Source organism: Xenopus laevis, chromosome 4S, assembly GCF_017654675.1.
Source record: "Xenopus laevis strain J_2021 chromosome 4S, Xenopus_laevis_v10.1, whole genome shotgun sequence".
NCBI classification, from domain to species: domain Eukaryota; kingdom Metazoa; phylum Chordata; class Amphibia; order Anura; family Pipidae; genus Xenopus; species Xenopus laevis.
The window spans coordinates 88,816,142-88,832,602 of record NC_054378.1 but is presented as its reverse complement, the minus strand read 5'-3'; the positions used below and the strand labels follow the sequence as shown (position 1 = coordinate 88,832,602).

Here is a 16,461-nt window from a genome sequence, read left to right as displayed (position 1 = left end):
TCTAAAATACAAAACTGTAATGTTAAATGATAGGATTTATAGTACAGGTATGGAACCTGTTATCCAGAATGCTCGGGACCTGGGGTCTTCTGGATAACGGATCTTTCTGTTATTTGGATCTTTATAGATGAAGTCTACTAGAAAATCCTTTAAACATTAAATAAACCCAATAGGCTGGTTTTGCTTTGAATAAGGATTCAATAAATCTTAGTTGGGATCAAGTACAAGCTACTGTTTTATTATTACAGAGAAAAAGTAAATATTTTTGAAAACTTTGAATTATTTGGATAAAATGGAGTCTATGGGAGACAGCCATTCCGTAAATCGGAGTTTTCTGGATAACGGGTTTCCGGATAAGGGATCCCATACCTGTATATTTGTTTAGAAAGGAAATTCAGCAATGCACATTTGGACATTGGGACAGGTGTTATCTGTTGGAACCATTAGGGAAAGTTGTACAGCATTTTCTATCTCAGGCATTTAATTTGTTGATTCTTGATGTGATAAATTACATGCTTATCTGGCTAATCTGTGAATTCTAATGAGCCATATACCCTCGTGAACTAGGTTTTATATGTTAAATCCTATCATGTAATATATTTATATAATTGTCTTAACCTTTAGGAGGGATGAAGTTGTGCCTCATATATTTAGCAGATTAAAAGCTGCATAGAAATTTTAAAAAAACCTTTAGGGGCAGATTTACTAAGGTTCGAGTGAATTTTTGAAGTACAAAAAATTTGAATTTCAAAGTAATTTTTTGAATACTTCGACCATCGAATAGGATACTACGACTTTACTTCGACTTCGATTCAAAGTAAAAATCGTTTGACTATTCGATAGTATCGAAGTACTGTCTCTTCAAAAAAACTTTGACTTCAATACTTCGCCAACTTAAACTTGCCGAAGTGCTATGTTAGCCTATGGGGACCTTCCAGAGCAATTTTCCAAGTTTTTTATATTGGAAGGAAAATCGTACGATAAAATCGCTTCGAAGTACGATCGGAGTACGATTGTACGATCGGAATACGATCAAATGATGAATATAATCCTCCGACTTCTAATTCGAATGTCGGAGGATTCTATTCAATGGTCGAATTTCAAAGTATTTTCCACTTCGAAATTCGACCCTTGATAAATCTGCCCCTTAGTGTTATGTTGGTGGATTACTGCTTCTTATACTTATTTCATCTGAAAAATGTGACTCTGTACTTCATACACTATACAAAATGTTGTCAACAGCTCACATTTTTAAAATCAAATGTTTAGTTGGAATATACCTTTCTAATGTTCCACTAAAATGTCCATACAATAGAATCCTACCTTTTGCTCACACTAACATTTTTGTAATTTTTAAATATTTGTTCAAGGAATATTTTCCCCTGATTGTTTTAATTGTGTTGTTAAAGATTTTTTTGCAAAAACATAACGAGCAGTTGAACATGCATTGTATTAGACAGGGGGTGTCTTTATGGTTTTGAACATTTTGTTGGTCTCATACTGAGTGTGACGCCCTGATAAAAACCATTAATATCGCTGGACACACGGTTTACAATATTTTCTAAAGCACTTACTGAAACTTCATTGCCTACGTATCAGATTATCTTGATACATTCTCTGCTACCAATATTTCAACATTGTATAGAAATATTTTTGCACATGTTGACTCTTTAAATTAACTTTTTAAAGTAGTTTATATTATTTTTTTCATATTAGGAGGAGAGAGTTACTGTTCAGGAAATATTTTCCTTTTAAATGTAAATCTCTAAATGTAAGTTAATAGGGTTGTGGCAAGATAGCCACACTAAGCTCAAGCCATATAAGGGAGCTAGATTCGGGGAGATTTAGTTGCCTGGCGACTAATCACCTCTTCTGCGGGGCAAAACCCCCCGAACTGCCTTCCCCCTGCCTTCCGCCTGCTATAATGAGAAATCGCCAGCGCCAATGCAGGGGGAAGGCAGTTCTGGGAGATTGTCGCCCCACAGAAGAGGCGAAAAGTCGCCAGGTGACTAAATCTCCCCGAATCTGCCAGTGTCCCTAACAGTTTGCCAAGCAGCAGGTGTCCCTGAAAACTTACAGAGATGCACTTCTTTTGCTTTTATTTGAAGACATTCAAAAACATTTGTTTTTCCTTCATTTTCAGCTGGACCTGTTGATGTACTCAAAGCATTAGAATTTCACAGTTTACCAGCAGGCGTATCTAAAACAGCAGGATTTTGCACAAACAGAAGGGCAGCCACAGGATCAGATACAGCATTTAAAGTTCAGAAAAATGCCCGGCTTAGCACCCCAACAAAGCGATTATTTCCAGGTAAGTTCCATGATTTGTATGTTTTGTTTTACAATGTTACACATGTAAGTACCCATTTACTGTGAATTGCCATAATAGTACAGGTATGAGATCTACTTTCCAGAATACTTGGGAAGTGGTGCGTCCCTTCCTTTCACCTGATACATCCAAGACACTCATGCATGCTCTCATCCTATCCAGACTAGATTACTGTAACCTTCTCCTAACTGGCCTACCTAACTCCCATCTCTCCCCTCTACAGTCTGTATTAAACACTGCTGCCAGAATTATCCTCCTCTCATCCAAAAGGGTACAGGCCCCTCCGCTACTGAAGTCCTTATCATGGCTTCCTATAAAACAAAGAATAACTTATAAACTCCTCCTCATAACCTTCAAAGCCCTTCATTCCTCTGCACCTAAATACATCTCATCTCTTGTCTCTCTATATGTTCCTGCCCGAAACCTCCGCTCCTCTCAGAGCAACCGCTTGGTTGTACCCCCCCACTACTACTGCTGTTTCTCATATCAAACCCTTCTCTCTTGCGACTCCTTATATTTGGAATGCCATTCCTGAATCTCTCAGGAGAGAATCCTCCTTCAATGTTTTTAAAACAAAACTCAAAGACTACCTCTGGGAGCACCTGGATAACACCTGAACTGGCACTTATATAACAGTGTAACAAACTGTAACCCACAGCACCTTATTACCCCTCTGAATTGTGTCTGTATGTTACCCTTCCATTTAGACTGTAAGCCCTACGGGGTAGGGTCCTCTAGCCTTTTGTTTCCTTGACACTGAGCACTTAATCTGCATTGTAATTATATTTTATATTTTTGTGAATTGTATTTCTAATAATGCACTTATTGTTACTTTTTATTCCAATGACCCCTTGTTTGTTACTACTAATTTATTGTTTTGTTGTACAGTGCATTGCCCTCAAGGAGCCCTTTACAAATAAAAATATACATACATACATACAAGTGGTGTTTCTGAGTAAAGGAACATAATAGCTTAAGCTTTAGTCACCATCAAATATAAGGTACTGTATTATTATTACAGCAAAAAAAAAAAAAAAAGAATATTAAAACATTATGGGACATGGTTTTTCAAAATTCAGAGCTTTCAGGATAATGGGTTTTCAAATAAGAGATCCCATAAATATACAACCTAGCCAGAAAGTATATGATATTTCATAAAAGCTTCAAGCACTTAAGGTGGCCATATATGAAATGATATTTTCCTGATTTGCACACCTTTAGGTTTTAGGCTGATCAAATTGTTTGGCTCTCCGGCCATACAGGAGACACAGGACATCTAGGCAAGGACTGCATGAGCTAGCCAATGTGGCCCTTGCTTCAGATGGATTTTTAAACCTGCACAATCTATATCTGGAACTTTTTCAGTCAGATTTTGTTTGAGTAGGCCAGTTGAAGGTCCCCATACACATACACATGTATGGCCACCTTAGAGATTTTTGAGGTAAACGTGAAAGCTAGATACATGTAGTAGGTTATGGAACATATTGCTTAAAGCCTTAGCAATTTGGTGTATTGGAGAGGAATTTACAATTTAGACAGTTATTTGTCAATGAAATTTGTAATATAATAAAAATCTAAAGTTTGCACCCATCTAGTTTCTGATAGCAACCAATCAAATATATGGATGCACCAAATCCAGGATTCGGTCTTTTCCAGCAGGATTTCAATTCGGCCACATCCAAGTGCCTAGCTGGATCGAATCGGAAAAATCACGTGACTTTTCATCACACAAGCCTGCACAGTTCTGTTGCTCCTTAGAATTCTATACTGTTTTTAAATCTGCCAGACCACCCAGCGTGATTGAATTCCCTAATTCGTGAAAAAGAACAATGTTGCCTTTGAGTAGTTTGCCCAGAAAAACAAATAAACCTATATTGATTTTATACATATATAATTTCTACATAAGAATAGTTTTATTTTGATAACTCGTTTCAGTTTATGAAACTATTTCACAGAAAATGAGATGCCTTAAGGCTTCCTGATGTTACATTTGCACAGTGAGCACTAATTAATTTTAATATCTGAATTAAAATTATTTCTACATAAGTTCAGATGTTAACAAAATAATCAAAATCAAACTGTGTGCAAGTCCCCTTGGGGGTGACGGAAACATCAAAACAAAAAATGTAGCATTAATCTCAGTTAAAAGAAAAATATTTAAATATCGTTTACCTCAATTGGTTGCTAGTTTATTACTTGGGGAGGCATTGTGTGTGAATCTCAATGCCAACATCACCATCAGTATTCCCATGGTGCACCAATCATCACTGTTTGGTTGGTGATAGGCACATTTTTTGTTGTTGTAAATTATAGTTTTTTCTTTAATTTTTTTGTGAATAAAAAAAAAAACCATTACAGAAAGGGTTTGTACGTGCATTCTTAAATAGTCTAACCAAGTGGAGACGTATAACTAATAACAGTCATCCTTTGCTGATAGGAGGATTTGTCAAGTGGTGATAAATTGATACAAATTGCCTCCAGGTTCATATTTTTGAGATGAGGCTGGTGCACTTGCAAAGAGCAAGCATGATTGCATTGCATTTATTAAAGAGCCCTCCGGTTTCAACAAATTGTATTTATAGTGCATAATCCATTCTACAAGATTGCAGGTGATATTAAAGCCTTAAAGGTGAAGGAAAGGTTAAAACTAAGTAATCAGAAAGGTCCATCTAAATATACCAGTAAACCCCCAAAGTAGTGCTGCTCTGAGTCCCCTGTCAAAAGGAGCACTGCATTTCTTTCCTTCTATTGTTTACACTTGAGCTTCTGTATCAGACTTCCTGCCTTCAGCTTAAACCTCATTGCCCTGGGCAAGAGCATGCTCAGTTTGCTCCTCTTCCCCCCTCCCCTCCCTTCTCTGCTGTAATCTGAGCCCAGAGCAGGGAGAATAAAATGCCTCTGTAGCGTTCCTTCTCCTTTAAAGGAAAACTATACCCCTCACACAATGTAGTTCTCTATAAAAAGATATTGCATAAAACAGATCATATGTAAAATCCTGCTTCACGTAAATAAACCATTTTCATAATGATATACTTTCTTAATAGTATGTGCCACTGGGTAATCCTAAATAGAAAACTGCCATTTTAAAAAATAAGGGCCACCCCCTGGGATTGTATGATTCACTGTGTACACGAACATACCAAACAAACTATACTTGTTAGTTCACATGAGTCAATTAACAGACAGAGTTGTGTCTTTTGCTTCCACACTTCTTCCTGTTAGTTAGAGTTGTAGTATTTCTGGTCAGGTGATCTCTGAGGCAACTCCGAGACCATCACAAAATGGTGGTTCAAGGCAAGAGATGTAAAAGGGCAATATTTACTTAAATATATATTCCAGTTTGGTAAGATTCTTGCCACTTAATATGATATATTGCCACTTAATATGATATAAAGTATCTGTTGCCCAAGTATTCATTTTGGGAGTATAGTTTTCCTTTAATAAAAATCACCAGTAGCACACAGGCCTAGTAAATTATTGGAAAATATACCTTCTTGGTTGGAGAGGATTTGTTCTAGAGTTTTACATGCTTTGGCTTGTGAGGGCAGATCTGAGGGAGATTCTTGTATGAACTTGTGTAGCAGTAGCAAGGTGTTCAGGAGTCATAGATAGTTATAGCACTGTAGCAGAGCACAGTCTATACAAGCTTTTTTCACTATTGGTAGATTTTTTTGCTTCCTTTTGGCTCCCTTTGAAGAAAGAAGTACGAACGTTCCTTAGGCAGATTTGTTCTGACATGTGTTTCTACAAGCCTACAAATCTAGGAATCATAAAATGTGTGCCTTTTGGTTATTCTTCTCTATGCCCCAGTGTTTTTGTCACTCAGTACGTGTGAATACTAGAAAGCAGACATTAATGCTTATACATAAGAGCCAGAGCTTGCTTACTGAGGTCTTTTTGAGGTATTTTGAAGTTCATCTTGAAGTTAATGGTTTGAATTTTATATAATGCACTATTCTTAGCATCTTATCACTTGGTCTTCATTTTTTTAATAGTTTTTTTAATTATTTGCCTTCTTCCGATGCTTCTCCTATGGGTCTCTGCTCCCTGCAGTCCAAAGACTATTTCTCTGTAAGACAACAATTCTTTTGTTACTTTTTATTACCTATAGTTCTATTCAAGCCCTCTCCTATTCATATTCGAGTCTCTTTTACAAACCTTTACACTTAGGCAGAGACTCCTGACTGTAGAACATATCTGGATATGTTTAAGATGCAATATGAGTAAGATCCTTGTATTTAAAATAGTTTTACTAAAGCAACAATATTCTCTTTTTATACTACAGATGATCTCAGCTGGACTTTTTTAATGGAGTAGGCCTAGCTGATTTAATAAAATGTCCATAAAATTCAATCTAATAAACAAGAAGAATGCATAATATACTTTTAGCAAGAGATACATTAAAGAATAGGTTTCAGTTTCAGAATACCATTGGTGAAAGCAGTACAAATTGTTATAAACTGGATTAAATGAATATGGGACCCAGATATAGTGGAAGCAATAGTTTCTGTATCCTGCAAGCATAAAGTAAGCACTGTCATAATTCAATGCTTGACTTGTAGCACCTGATTGATATATAACTACCATTAATGTAATTCGCATACCTTAAATATGATATTTGTAGACACAGGTTGACTTTCCCTTTAATAAATGTGTTGGGTTAAAAGGCACCTTTTATTTCATGTTTATTAAATAAAAGCATGCTGAATACAGAATTTATTCCCTTGGCTTCTATCCCTGTAGTATTTTCGTTCTTCAACACTTACTGGCAATTGATCACGGCAACTGGATTTTATTTTGTCTAGTACTGTCCACAGTCTGAGTTTTTTTTTTCTTTTTTTTTGGAACGAAATCTCATGTGTGTTCAGTTAAAGGCACTTTTCTTGAATTATTCTCTCTTTTGTTACACACCTTCACTTGAGTAGTTTGTGGCCTCTGTGCCCTATGAATTTTCTGTAAGCCATGTGCACAAATAGTTTCTGTTTTGCCTATTTTTTAAGGGGTAGTTCACTTCTAAGATAACTTTTAGTATGTTATAGAACGACCCATTATTAAAAACTTCTTATTCTTATAGTTTCTGAATTATTTGCATTCCTCTTCTGCCTTTTTCCAGTTTTCAGGATATCTGACCCTGGCTGCCAAAAGACTATTGCTCTGTAAGGCTGCAATATTACTGTTATTACTTATTAATATTAATTATTTATCTTTCTATTCAGGTCCTCTCCTATTCAGGTCCTCTCCTATTCATATTCCTGTCTCTTGTTTAAATAACTTGGAGATAGCTGCATGAAATACATAACCAGAGAGCTGCTGAACAATATGATAAATAATTAAGAAACCACAAAAAAAAATTAAAAATGAACACCAATTGCAAATTGTCTCAGAGTACCACTGTCTACAGCATATTTAAAGTTAATTTAAGGTTGACTACCCCTTGAAAATGTTGCACTGTGTGTATGCTGCATGCTCTTGTATAACAACCCGTACAACCTTATAACAAATGGGATATTGTTGTATGCATCTGCTAAACCAATATACACCCTGAGGCTCCTACTTCATTTGCACTGGGTCAAAGAGCCGAGTACTGACCATTCCTCCACAATGCAGGTTCTGAGGTCCTAGGTCACTTACATAGGCTCAGTGAAGTTTATTCTACACCCTTAAATTGTTATATTTTCAATTCCCACAATTTCCCCTTAGTTTTCTGTGGGAGACATTCAGTATATTTGTATATAATGCCCTGCTGTAATTTTTTCAAATACGTCATGTACGCATTACTCAAAGTACTCTCGTTACATGTGAGGGTTCAGTTTAAGTGCTGGAGGGGTCTGGTAGTGCTGCTAAAAAACATAAACTACATTCTACCTTTCAAACTGGTATAGAAAAGAAAACATGAACCTAATTTGGTATATAAAAGACTAATTAAATCTTAAATCAAACTACTGGTTGTGTCAAATCGTTCATGCATGTTAAATGAATGTGATGCTGACGCATGAGGTAGTTGACCCCAGTTTTCACTCCAGGGTCAAAAGGCCACATTTGACATTTGAACCATATCAGAACCGAAGTAACATTTTCTGCTTTTCACTGACATTAGCCCTTTTCTTTGCTAGCTTATGCAAAGTAGCACTCAAATCAATGATATAACATTCAGTTAACCATAGATGGGACTTTTTTACTTGTTACTTTCAGTTCTACATTATGCTATGCAGGGCCAAAAAATACAGAGAAGGCCAGTTTGGTGTTTAAAATTGCATTTCAGCGCTTCCTTGGTACAGGTATGGGATACAGTATTAAACCCATTATCCAGAAAGCTCTCAGTTACGGAATGGTTGTCTCCCATAGACTCCATTTTATCCAAATAATTGAAATCTTTAAAAATGATTTCATTTTTCACTGAAGTAATAAAACAGTACGTTGCACTTGATCCAAACTAAGATATAATAAATCCTTATTGGAAGCAAAACCAGTCTATTGGTTTTAGTTAATGTTTACATGATTTTCTAATATAATTTAGGTATGAAGATCCAAATTACAGAAAGATCCATTATCCAGAAAACCCCAGGTCCCGAGCAATCTGGATAATAGGTTCTATACCTGAACTCAAGTGTGATTCGCTTATAGCATCTTGATTTATTGTAAAGTGGTATGGAGCTTCCTTGTTAAGATAAAAATAGCAGGGTGGGTGCCCTATAGTAATTAACACACGTGTGCCACCCTCGCCTATTTACGCTTTACTCCCAGTATGGTCAAGTGGCTAGAGGTGAGACCCTAATCATCCTAGGTCCTTGTAGAAATCACCTCAGTGTGTCCTAGAAGCTGTAAAACAGGCTTTTTATATGCTGAATAATTTGCTGTAATTTATTGTAAAATATAAGAATCACCAAGGAGCTCCATCACCGAGGTAACTTCTAATATCCTCATATTTTGCAACTGGGGGTACTATATTTATTATAATACACAAGTTTCAGTGAGTCATGTGACAGAAATGACATCAGAACTCACCGTTTATAAGGATATAATTTACAAGGTATTCATGGTTTTTGTGTATTATAAGGATATAATTAACAGAATATCTAACCCTACTATAAGTAACACCTGGTAGAGTCATCCTTTTAACTTGCAGGCATGGCTCTTCTTTATCCCCTGTTGTGTTTAGTTAAGTTTTCTGTATAAGCTACCTCATGTTTAATCTAATGCTTATCAGGCCCTTAGTGCTGCTTTTAGTTTTACTGAGCTCACTGATGAAATTCTGAGTTACCCCCTTGTAATACATACATGATTATCTTTAAGTGCTCTAAATTTACAGATGTATTCATTGTGGGTCTAATATGTGAGGGGAAATATCATTGACATCTAACAATTTAAACATCTTCCTTTTTTTAGGGGGAGTATTCCCAACAGATTTCTCAGTCCTGTTGACAGTCAAGCCCAAGAAGGGTCTGCAGTCATTCCTCCTTTCCATTTACAATGAAAAAGGTACACAGCAGCTTGGAGTGGAGGTTGGAAGGTCCCCTATCTTTATATATGAAGATCATCTAGGAAAACCTACCCCTGACGAGTATCCCACTTTTAGCACTGTTAACATTGCAGATGGCAAGTAAGTAGTTCTTGTGCATAATCTGATATGACTGGAATTTGTCTTTTTGTTTTTGGGACTGCATTTTCAATTAATGGACAAATATTTGTAAATATGTATACAATTTAGAAATGTGCGTCTCTATGTGGGTCTATATAAAAATATATTGCATGAAACAGCTCATATGTAAAACCCTTTTTTATGTAAATAAACCATTTTCATCATAATATACTTTTATATTATTATGTGCCATAGGGTAATCCTAAATAGAAAATTTCCATTTTAACAACTAAGGGCCATCCCCTGGGATCCTACAACTCACTGTGTATAGTTTTCCTTTAAAGGAGAAATAAACCCCCCAATAATAAAAACCCCTACCCAGAACCCTACATAGTCCTTCCTCCCTGCTCCACACATAGGTGATAACACCAATAAGTGCCGCCTAAACGGAGCTCACGGGCACCTTCTCCCGGCTTGTCTGTATTCTTCAGGTCCCTCTTCCTTCTCTTCTGCAATTTCTGCCACTTTTGGCGCATGCACAGTTGATATGAACTGGAAGACTGCTCCAACTGTGCATTCCCAAAGAGATCCAAAGGGGTGGGGGGAGGGGTTGAGTTCTCCTTTTAAGGTGCCTATGTGAAATGTAACCGTTATTATATTTTGTTTTGAGCAAAAGTGTAGAATTCACATAAAAGCTTTATATATACCAGTGGCCTCTTTGGCTATGAATGGATTTTGTCAAAAAAAGAAAAAGGCAAGGAAATATATTCTTAATGGTAAACATCTGTTTGGACGAATGTGCTCTTCCTTCTATTCACCAACATAATCTTCCTTGACTTTGCTTGCTGTTTTTTATTAGAAACTGCTTTTATGTTTGTGCCAGGGACCTGTTCTGATATCACTTTAATTTCAAAAACTAGCAAACCCAGTATGCTACTTGTGGGGCTGATCAAGTTATTTTGATTTCACTAAAGGTGCTGTAAGTGCCAAGGAATTCCAGATGCTTAATGACTTTTGAAAGCTGCATGAAACTATGCATATAATAAAGGGCACATTTTTGTATATGAATTATATCTAACAATGACATATGCCCATATAGTCCCTTTGATTGGATGATTGATGTACAGTCTCTATGGTCCTCTTCACCAGTTTTATTTTCCTGATTTCTAAATGGCATGAGCAAAACTAAAACTGAAAAATAAAATCTGCATTTTTATTAACTGCTAAAAATCTAATTTATTTTCAATCTATCTCTGACATTCCCCTGAATCAGGGCAACTTACTATTTTTGTTTTTGGGTAGGCAACTACCCACTACCAAGATGGACTCTGACACACTTTAAATTGGCAAGAAGGTTATATTCCTTTTCCAGAACATAGTGTTTGCAAACTTTCTAACCTACAAAAACAAACGTGTTCCTGTGTTTGGACCTCAGCCACTGTCATTTTCAGCTGATTGTCCCAACCTTTTGGCTGCTTCTGTGCTCATCTTTGTATTCCAACTCGATTGAGGGTCTTCTTCAAGATTCTGTTTTGGGAATGGTAATGGAGTTGTGTCTAGCAGCAGTGAGTCTGGACTTCACTGATTACATTGCATCTCTAATTATTGTTGTTGGAACTTTTTCAAATGATTGAGGTCCTGGTGTTTACTATAATTGGTGTTCAAGGACCATTAAATCAGCCATTAAAGCAGCTCTCTGCATCAACAGGTTTAAAGTTCTTACCCAACATTATCCTATCCTGGGTAGCCTTGTTGAAGCTATACAGAACATATGCTGGATACTGGTGGTACCAGGCCATACATATGCTTTTATGCCAGTAGTTTTAAAGGGGACATATGTCTACCAACAGAACTTGATATACGATTACCCAAACTGCTTTTCTGAACAAATATTTGTTTTTTGTTTGTTATTTTTACCTTTTCATTATATTAGCAAACTTCTGATATCATGAATGAGTAACAGGAGCACTCCTATTACACTGATGATAGGCGTTAATAAAAATCCCTTTTAAAGGGCAAGTCAACCCCAAAATTAAAAATTGCCTAATAAAAGAAAACATAATTACATTCATTAAACATTTTCAATGTTTTTAAAATTATTTGTATATGTATTGGTATCGAAAGCAGTGGTTGTCTGACCCTTTCTATTCTCTGCCCTGATAGCTCAGACTGTTGATACAATGTAAGAAAGGCAGCTGATTAGCAGACTTGTCTTTGGCAACATTGTGCAAAAAGACAGGCAAATGCTGCTTTAAATAGCAATCATTTTTACAAATAACTTTAAAAGCACTGCAAATTTTTAATTAATGTATATTGGAAAGTTGCTTAGAATTATTAGTTTCCTTTTATTAGACACATTTTTATTTTGGGATTAACTTGCTCTTTAATTCACAGTTATTGTATTAAACAGAGAAGGATGTGGGCTTTTAGGAATGTGAAAGCAGATATATTTATGTAAGCGTACCCCCCTCCATAGTAGTAATTTGTTGGAATAACCTGCTGTATTATTTTTGAAAGCACATAAAGCATATATAGGTAAGATATTGCTCACTATCTGTCATTTCATTGGAAGGGAGTGGAGATTGACAGCCAATCCCTAAGTGAGGGTCATAATAACTGAACCATGCTTAAGTTATACTACATATATACACACATGGTTATTATTTTTCTTATAACCAACAAAATTCCAAAACTAGTTTGCATTAGGTATCTTTAATTTCATCTTTTCTTGTGAAATGTGTAATTTGTATTTGGGTAGTGGCACATTGGTGGAATTCAGGGTGATTCCAGCTCAGCAAACTGACTCATAGGTCCAGGTGATTTTTATTGAAGTCTAGAAAGTAAGAATTTGTATCCTCCTTTGAAGTCCCTGAGATTGAGGACCAAAACTACAGTAGTGTTTACACAGTGGTAGCTGCACCTGCAAAGTTTCATATGAAAAATTTTGGATGACCTATAACTAATGACTATATCAGACTATACAGAGCTGTGTTCCCAGCCACATAATAAAATATGTGAAAGACAGGCAAGCATTCCCTGATCACTGCTACAGGCTAATTGGATGTGAAGCTGGAAATGCCATTACTTTTTCATAAAACCATAAATATGTGTTTTTTTGTTTTGTTTTGTTTATGTTTTATATTTTATTGTAAGAATTAGTAAACCTGCAGTGTCATTGCAGGTTGGAAGTTAAAATGGCAGTTCATAAATGCTACACCACAAATAAGGATTTTTCCAACTGCTTTTGGGTTTTCTATTATTTTTTTTTACTTTTTCTAAAACCAAAGTGTTATTAATGAATTTTTGACTGTGTCAAATTTTAGCAGTTAAAGGAGAAGGAAAGGAAGACAGTTTACTGCCAACAGATTAGCCACACTAATGCAAGCTAGAGCGATATATTTATTCTGCAGAATGCTTTACCATACCTCTCTAGACATTGTCTCTGTTTGTTTAGCATAGTAGCTGCCATAAAAGCTTGGTGTGACATCACTTCCTGAGTCTCTCCCTGCTTACTTACAGCTCTGAGCTCAGATTACAGTAGGGATGGGAGGATGGAGGGGGAGAGGAGCAAACTGAGCATGCTCAAGCCCTGCCCTGGAGGTTATGCTGAAAACAGGAAGTCTTATACAGAAGCCCATGTGTACACAATAAAAGGAAAGAAATGCTGTGTTTCTTTTGAAAGAGGACTCAGAGCAGCATTACTTTGAGGGTTAACTAGTTTATTTATATAGAACTTTCCGATAAACCTTGATTAATTTTAGCCTTTCCTTCTCCTTTAAAAAGGTTGATGAGCTAAATTTCACCACTGCTTCACATTCCTCACGAACCCGGCATTAATTTGCATATCATTAATTATACCTTACACCACTGCCTATATCTGCATAAATGTTGTACCCATTCACATTAATTACTGCCTGTAAAAGGAATGCAAAGTAATGCAAAACCTGTAGTTCCCATCTCCCCTTCTCCACTTGATACTCCAGCTATGCTCAGTTTTTCAGAAATGTTGGTATTGATTATCTGCCAGGGCTGGGAGTATTTAATAGCTGTTTAATTCATAAACAATGAGATTGTTAAGAATGGAAAAAGTAAGGGCCACTGCTGCTCTGTTTAAAGAAATTGCCTTATACAAGGCCTTTAGCTATTTATACAGAGGTTTGAGATCTTTTTTTTATAAAACCACATGGTTGCCATGTAGCCACTTAATTGAAAACAGGATTTTTTTATTTTATTTAAAAATACACATTGTACTATTTAGCTTAATATGTTTTAAGCAATCTTTTATTTTTCCTTGAATGCATAAGTCCTGGTCTTTTTTTTTTATTATTGTGATCTCTCGGTGACTGTACTGTTACTATGGGCCATCTATGAAGATAAAATCACAGGTATTGTAGCTGCTGAATATTAATTTAAAGCATGTGTATTGTGCAAATATCATACTCAAGGACTCAAAAAATAAGTAATTGTATAGAAGGGAATGAAAGACTGGATAAAGAGAGCAAAACAGATGTAAAACAGACTCATGCTACCTTGAATATATTGTAACTGTATTCTTATTTATATAGAGTATTCCGATTTCTTTTAATTCTATGAAAACAGTGTCTTGCTATATCTACAGCCAATGTTTTGTAAACTTTCTGCTCTAAAATGACACTTTGGTGACACTATCTATGCTTGATTATACAGGTGGCATCGTGTTGCAATCAGTGTGGAAAAGAAGGAGATCACAATTATCGTAGACTGCAAGAAGAAAATCACATTAGCCCTCCCAAGGAGCGACAAACCTGTACTGCAAACCAATGGAAAAATTTTGTTTGGAACCCGCAAGTCGGACGAGGAAGTGTTTGAGGTAAGAAAGGGTTAAACTTTAAATTTGTTAAACTTGTCCACTTTGATCTAAAGGTATGGTGACATTAAATGTAATTTCTGTCTGTGTTTCATACACTTAGGGGGAGATTTATCAAGGGTCGAATTTTGAAGTGCAAAAAACGTCGAAATTCGACCATCGACTAGGCTGGTTCGACATTCTAAGTCAAATTCATTGGATTTTTAAGATCGTAGGATCGTGCTACGATCGTATTTCGAATCGAACGATTCGAACAATTTAATCGTAGGATCGTACGATTTCACTTCGACTTCTAAAAACTTAGCTAAATGTTGGCTATATGTTCTAGGAGGTCCCCATTAGGGATGTAGCGAACTGCCGATTTGGTGTTCGCGAACGCCGTTCGCGAACACCGGCAAAAAATGCGAACGTTCGCGAACAGTTCGCAAACTTCGAACACCCGCTAAAATCGTTCGAATCGAACGATCGAAGGATTTTAATCGTTCGATCGAAGGATTTTCATTCGAATCGAACGATCGAAGCATTCGATCGAATGCTTTTCATTCATTCGAATGCTTACAATCGTTCGAACGAATGGAAATCGTTCGATTTTTAGCGGTCGAAGGAATTCGAATGGTCGAACGATTTGTATTCGAATCGAACACGAACTCAAAATGCGAACGTCGCGCGACGTTCGCGAACATTCGGCGGATGCGAACGGTCGAAGTTCGCCGGCGAACAGTTCGCTACATCCCTAGTCCCCATATGCTATCATAGCAATTCGGCAGGTTTAAGGTCGCAAAGTTTTTTAAAGAGACAGTACTTTAAATATCGAATGGTCGAATAGTCAAAGCATTTTCATTTAGAGTCAAAGTCGAATTTGGCTTATGCGATGGTTGAAGTACCCAAAAATTACTTTGAAATTCAAAGTTTTTCAATTCGAATATTCACTTTGAATTCACTTCGACCCTTAGTAAATGTGCCCCTTAGAATGCTAATGGATAGTGTGGGACTCACGTACAATAAGGGGCCTTGAAGTGTGGTACTAACACCTCATTTTTTGTAATAGTTTTATTTAAAGGCAGACCATGCACTGGCAATTTTTCTCTTTCACTATGGTTGCATTAAAAACTAAAACTTAACTCAAAAAGCAACAGTCACTGTCGTTCAATTACATATGTGATTGAGACAGTCCTTATTGCTCTGTTTGGGTAACCTTATCCAAACTGTATTCAGAAACATTGCTTTACTTTAGTGTGCCAAGGGCTTCACTTGGCAAGAAGCTGATTACGTATGCACAGTGTAGTAACCTCTGTTTTATGGCCATTTTGCATAAGGGCTTTACTACTGCCATTTGTTTTGTATGATTAATTTTCCTGTTCCTATTTCCACTTCCTGATAGCTGAGAGCCAGGCCATGGAGCAGGCCAGTTTTTATTCAGCAGCTCTCCAGTTTGCAATTTCAACAATCTGGTTGATAGGGTCCATATTACCCTAGCAACCATCCATTGATTTGAATAAGAGATTGGAATATGAATAGGAAAGGACCTGAATAGAAAGATGAGTAATAAAAAGTAGCAATGACAATACATGTGTAGCCTTACAGAGCATTTGTTCGTGACCCCCATTTGAAAGCTGAAAAGAATCAGAAGAAAATAGACAAATAATTAAAAAAGAATATAAAAAAATAAATGATAAAGAGAAAAGTTGCTCAGAATCTGCCATTCTA

General features: G+C 36.4%; 1 protein-coding gene across 5 annotated transcripts in view; it reads left to right on the top strand.

Moving 5' to 3' along the window:
* The window catches only part of col11a1.S (collagen type XI alpha 1 chain S homeolog), a 120,201-nt gene that overhangs the window by 14,715 nt on the left and 89,025 nt on the right, over window positions 1-16,461 (top strand). For all 5 annotated transcript variants that reach the window (XM_041561555.1, XM_041561552.1, XM_041561551.1 and 2 more), the window contains exons 2-4: window positions 2,144-2,311; window positions 9,716-9,929; window positions 14,595-14,757. In XM_041561555.1, coding sequence (XP_041417489.1) covers window positions 2,144-2,311; window positions 9,716-9,929; window positions 14,595-14,757 — 545 coding nt within the window. The remainder of the gene's footprint in view (window positions 1-2,143; window positions 2,312-9,715; window positions 9,930-14,594; window positions 14,758-16,461) is intronic.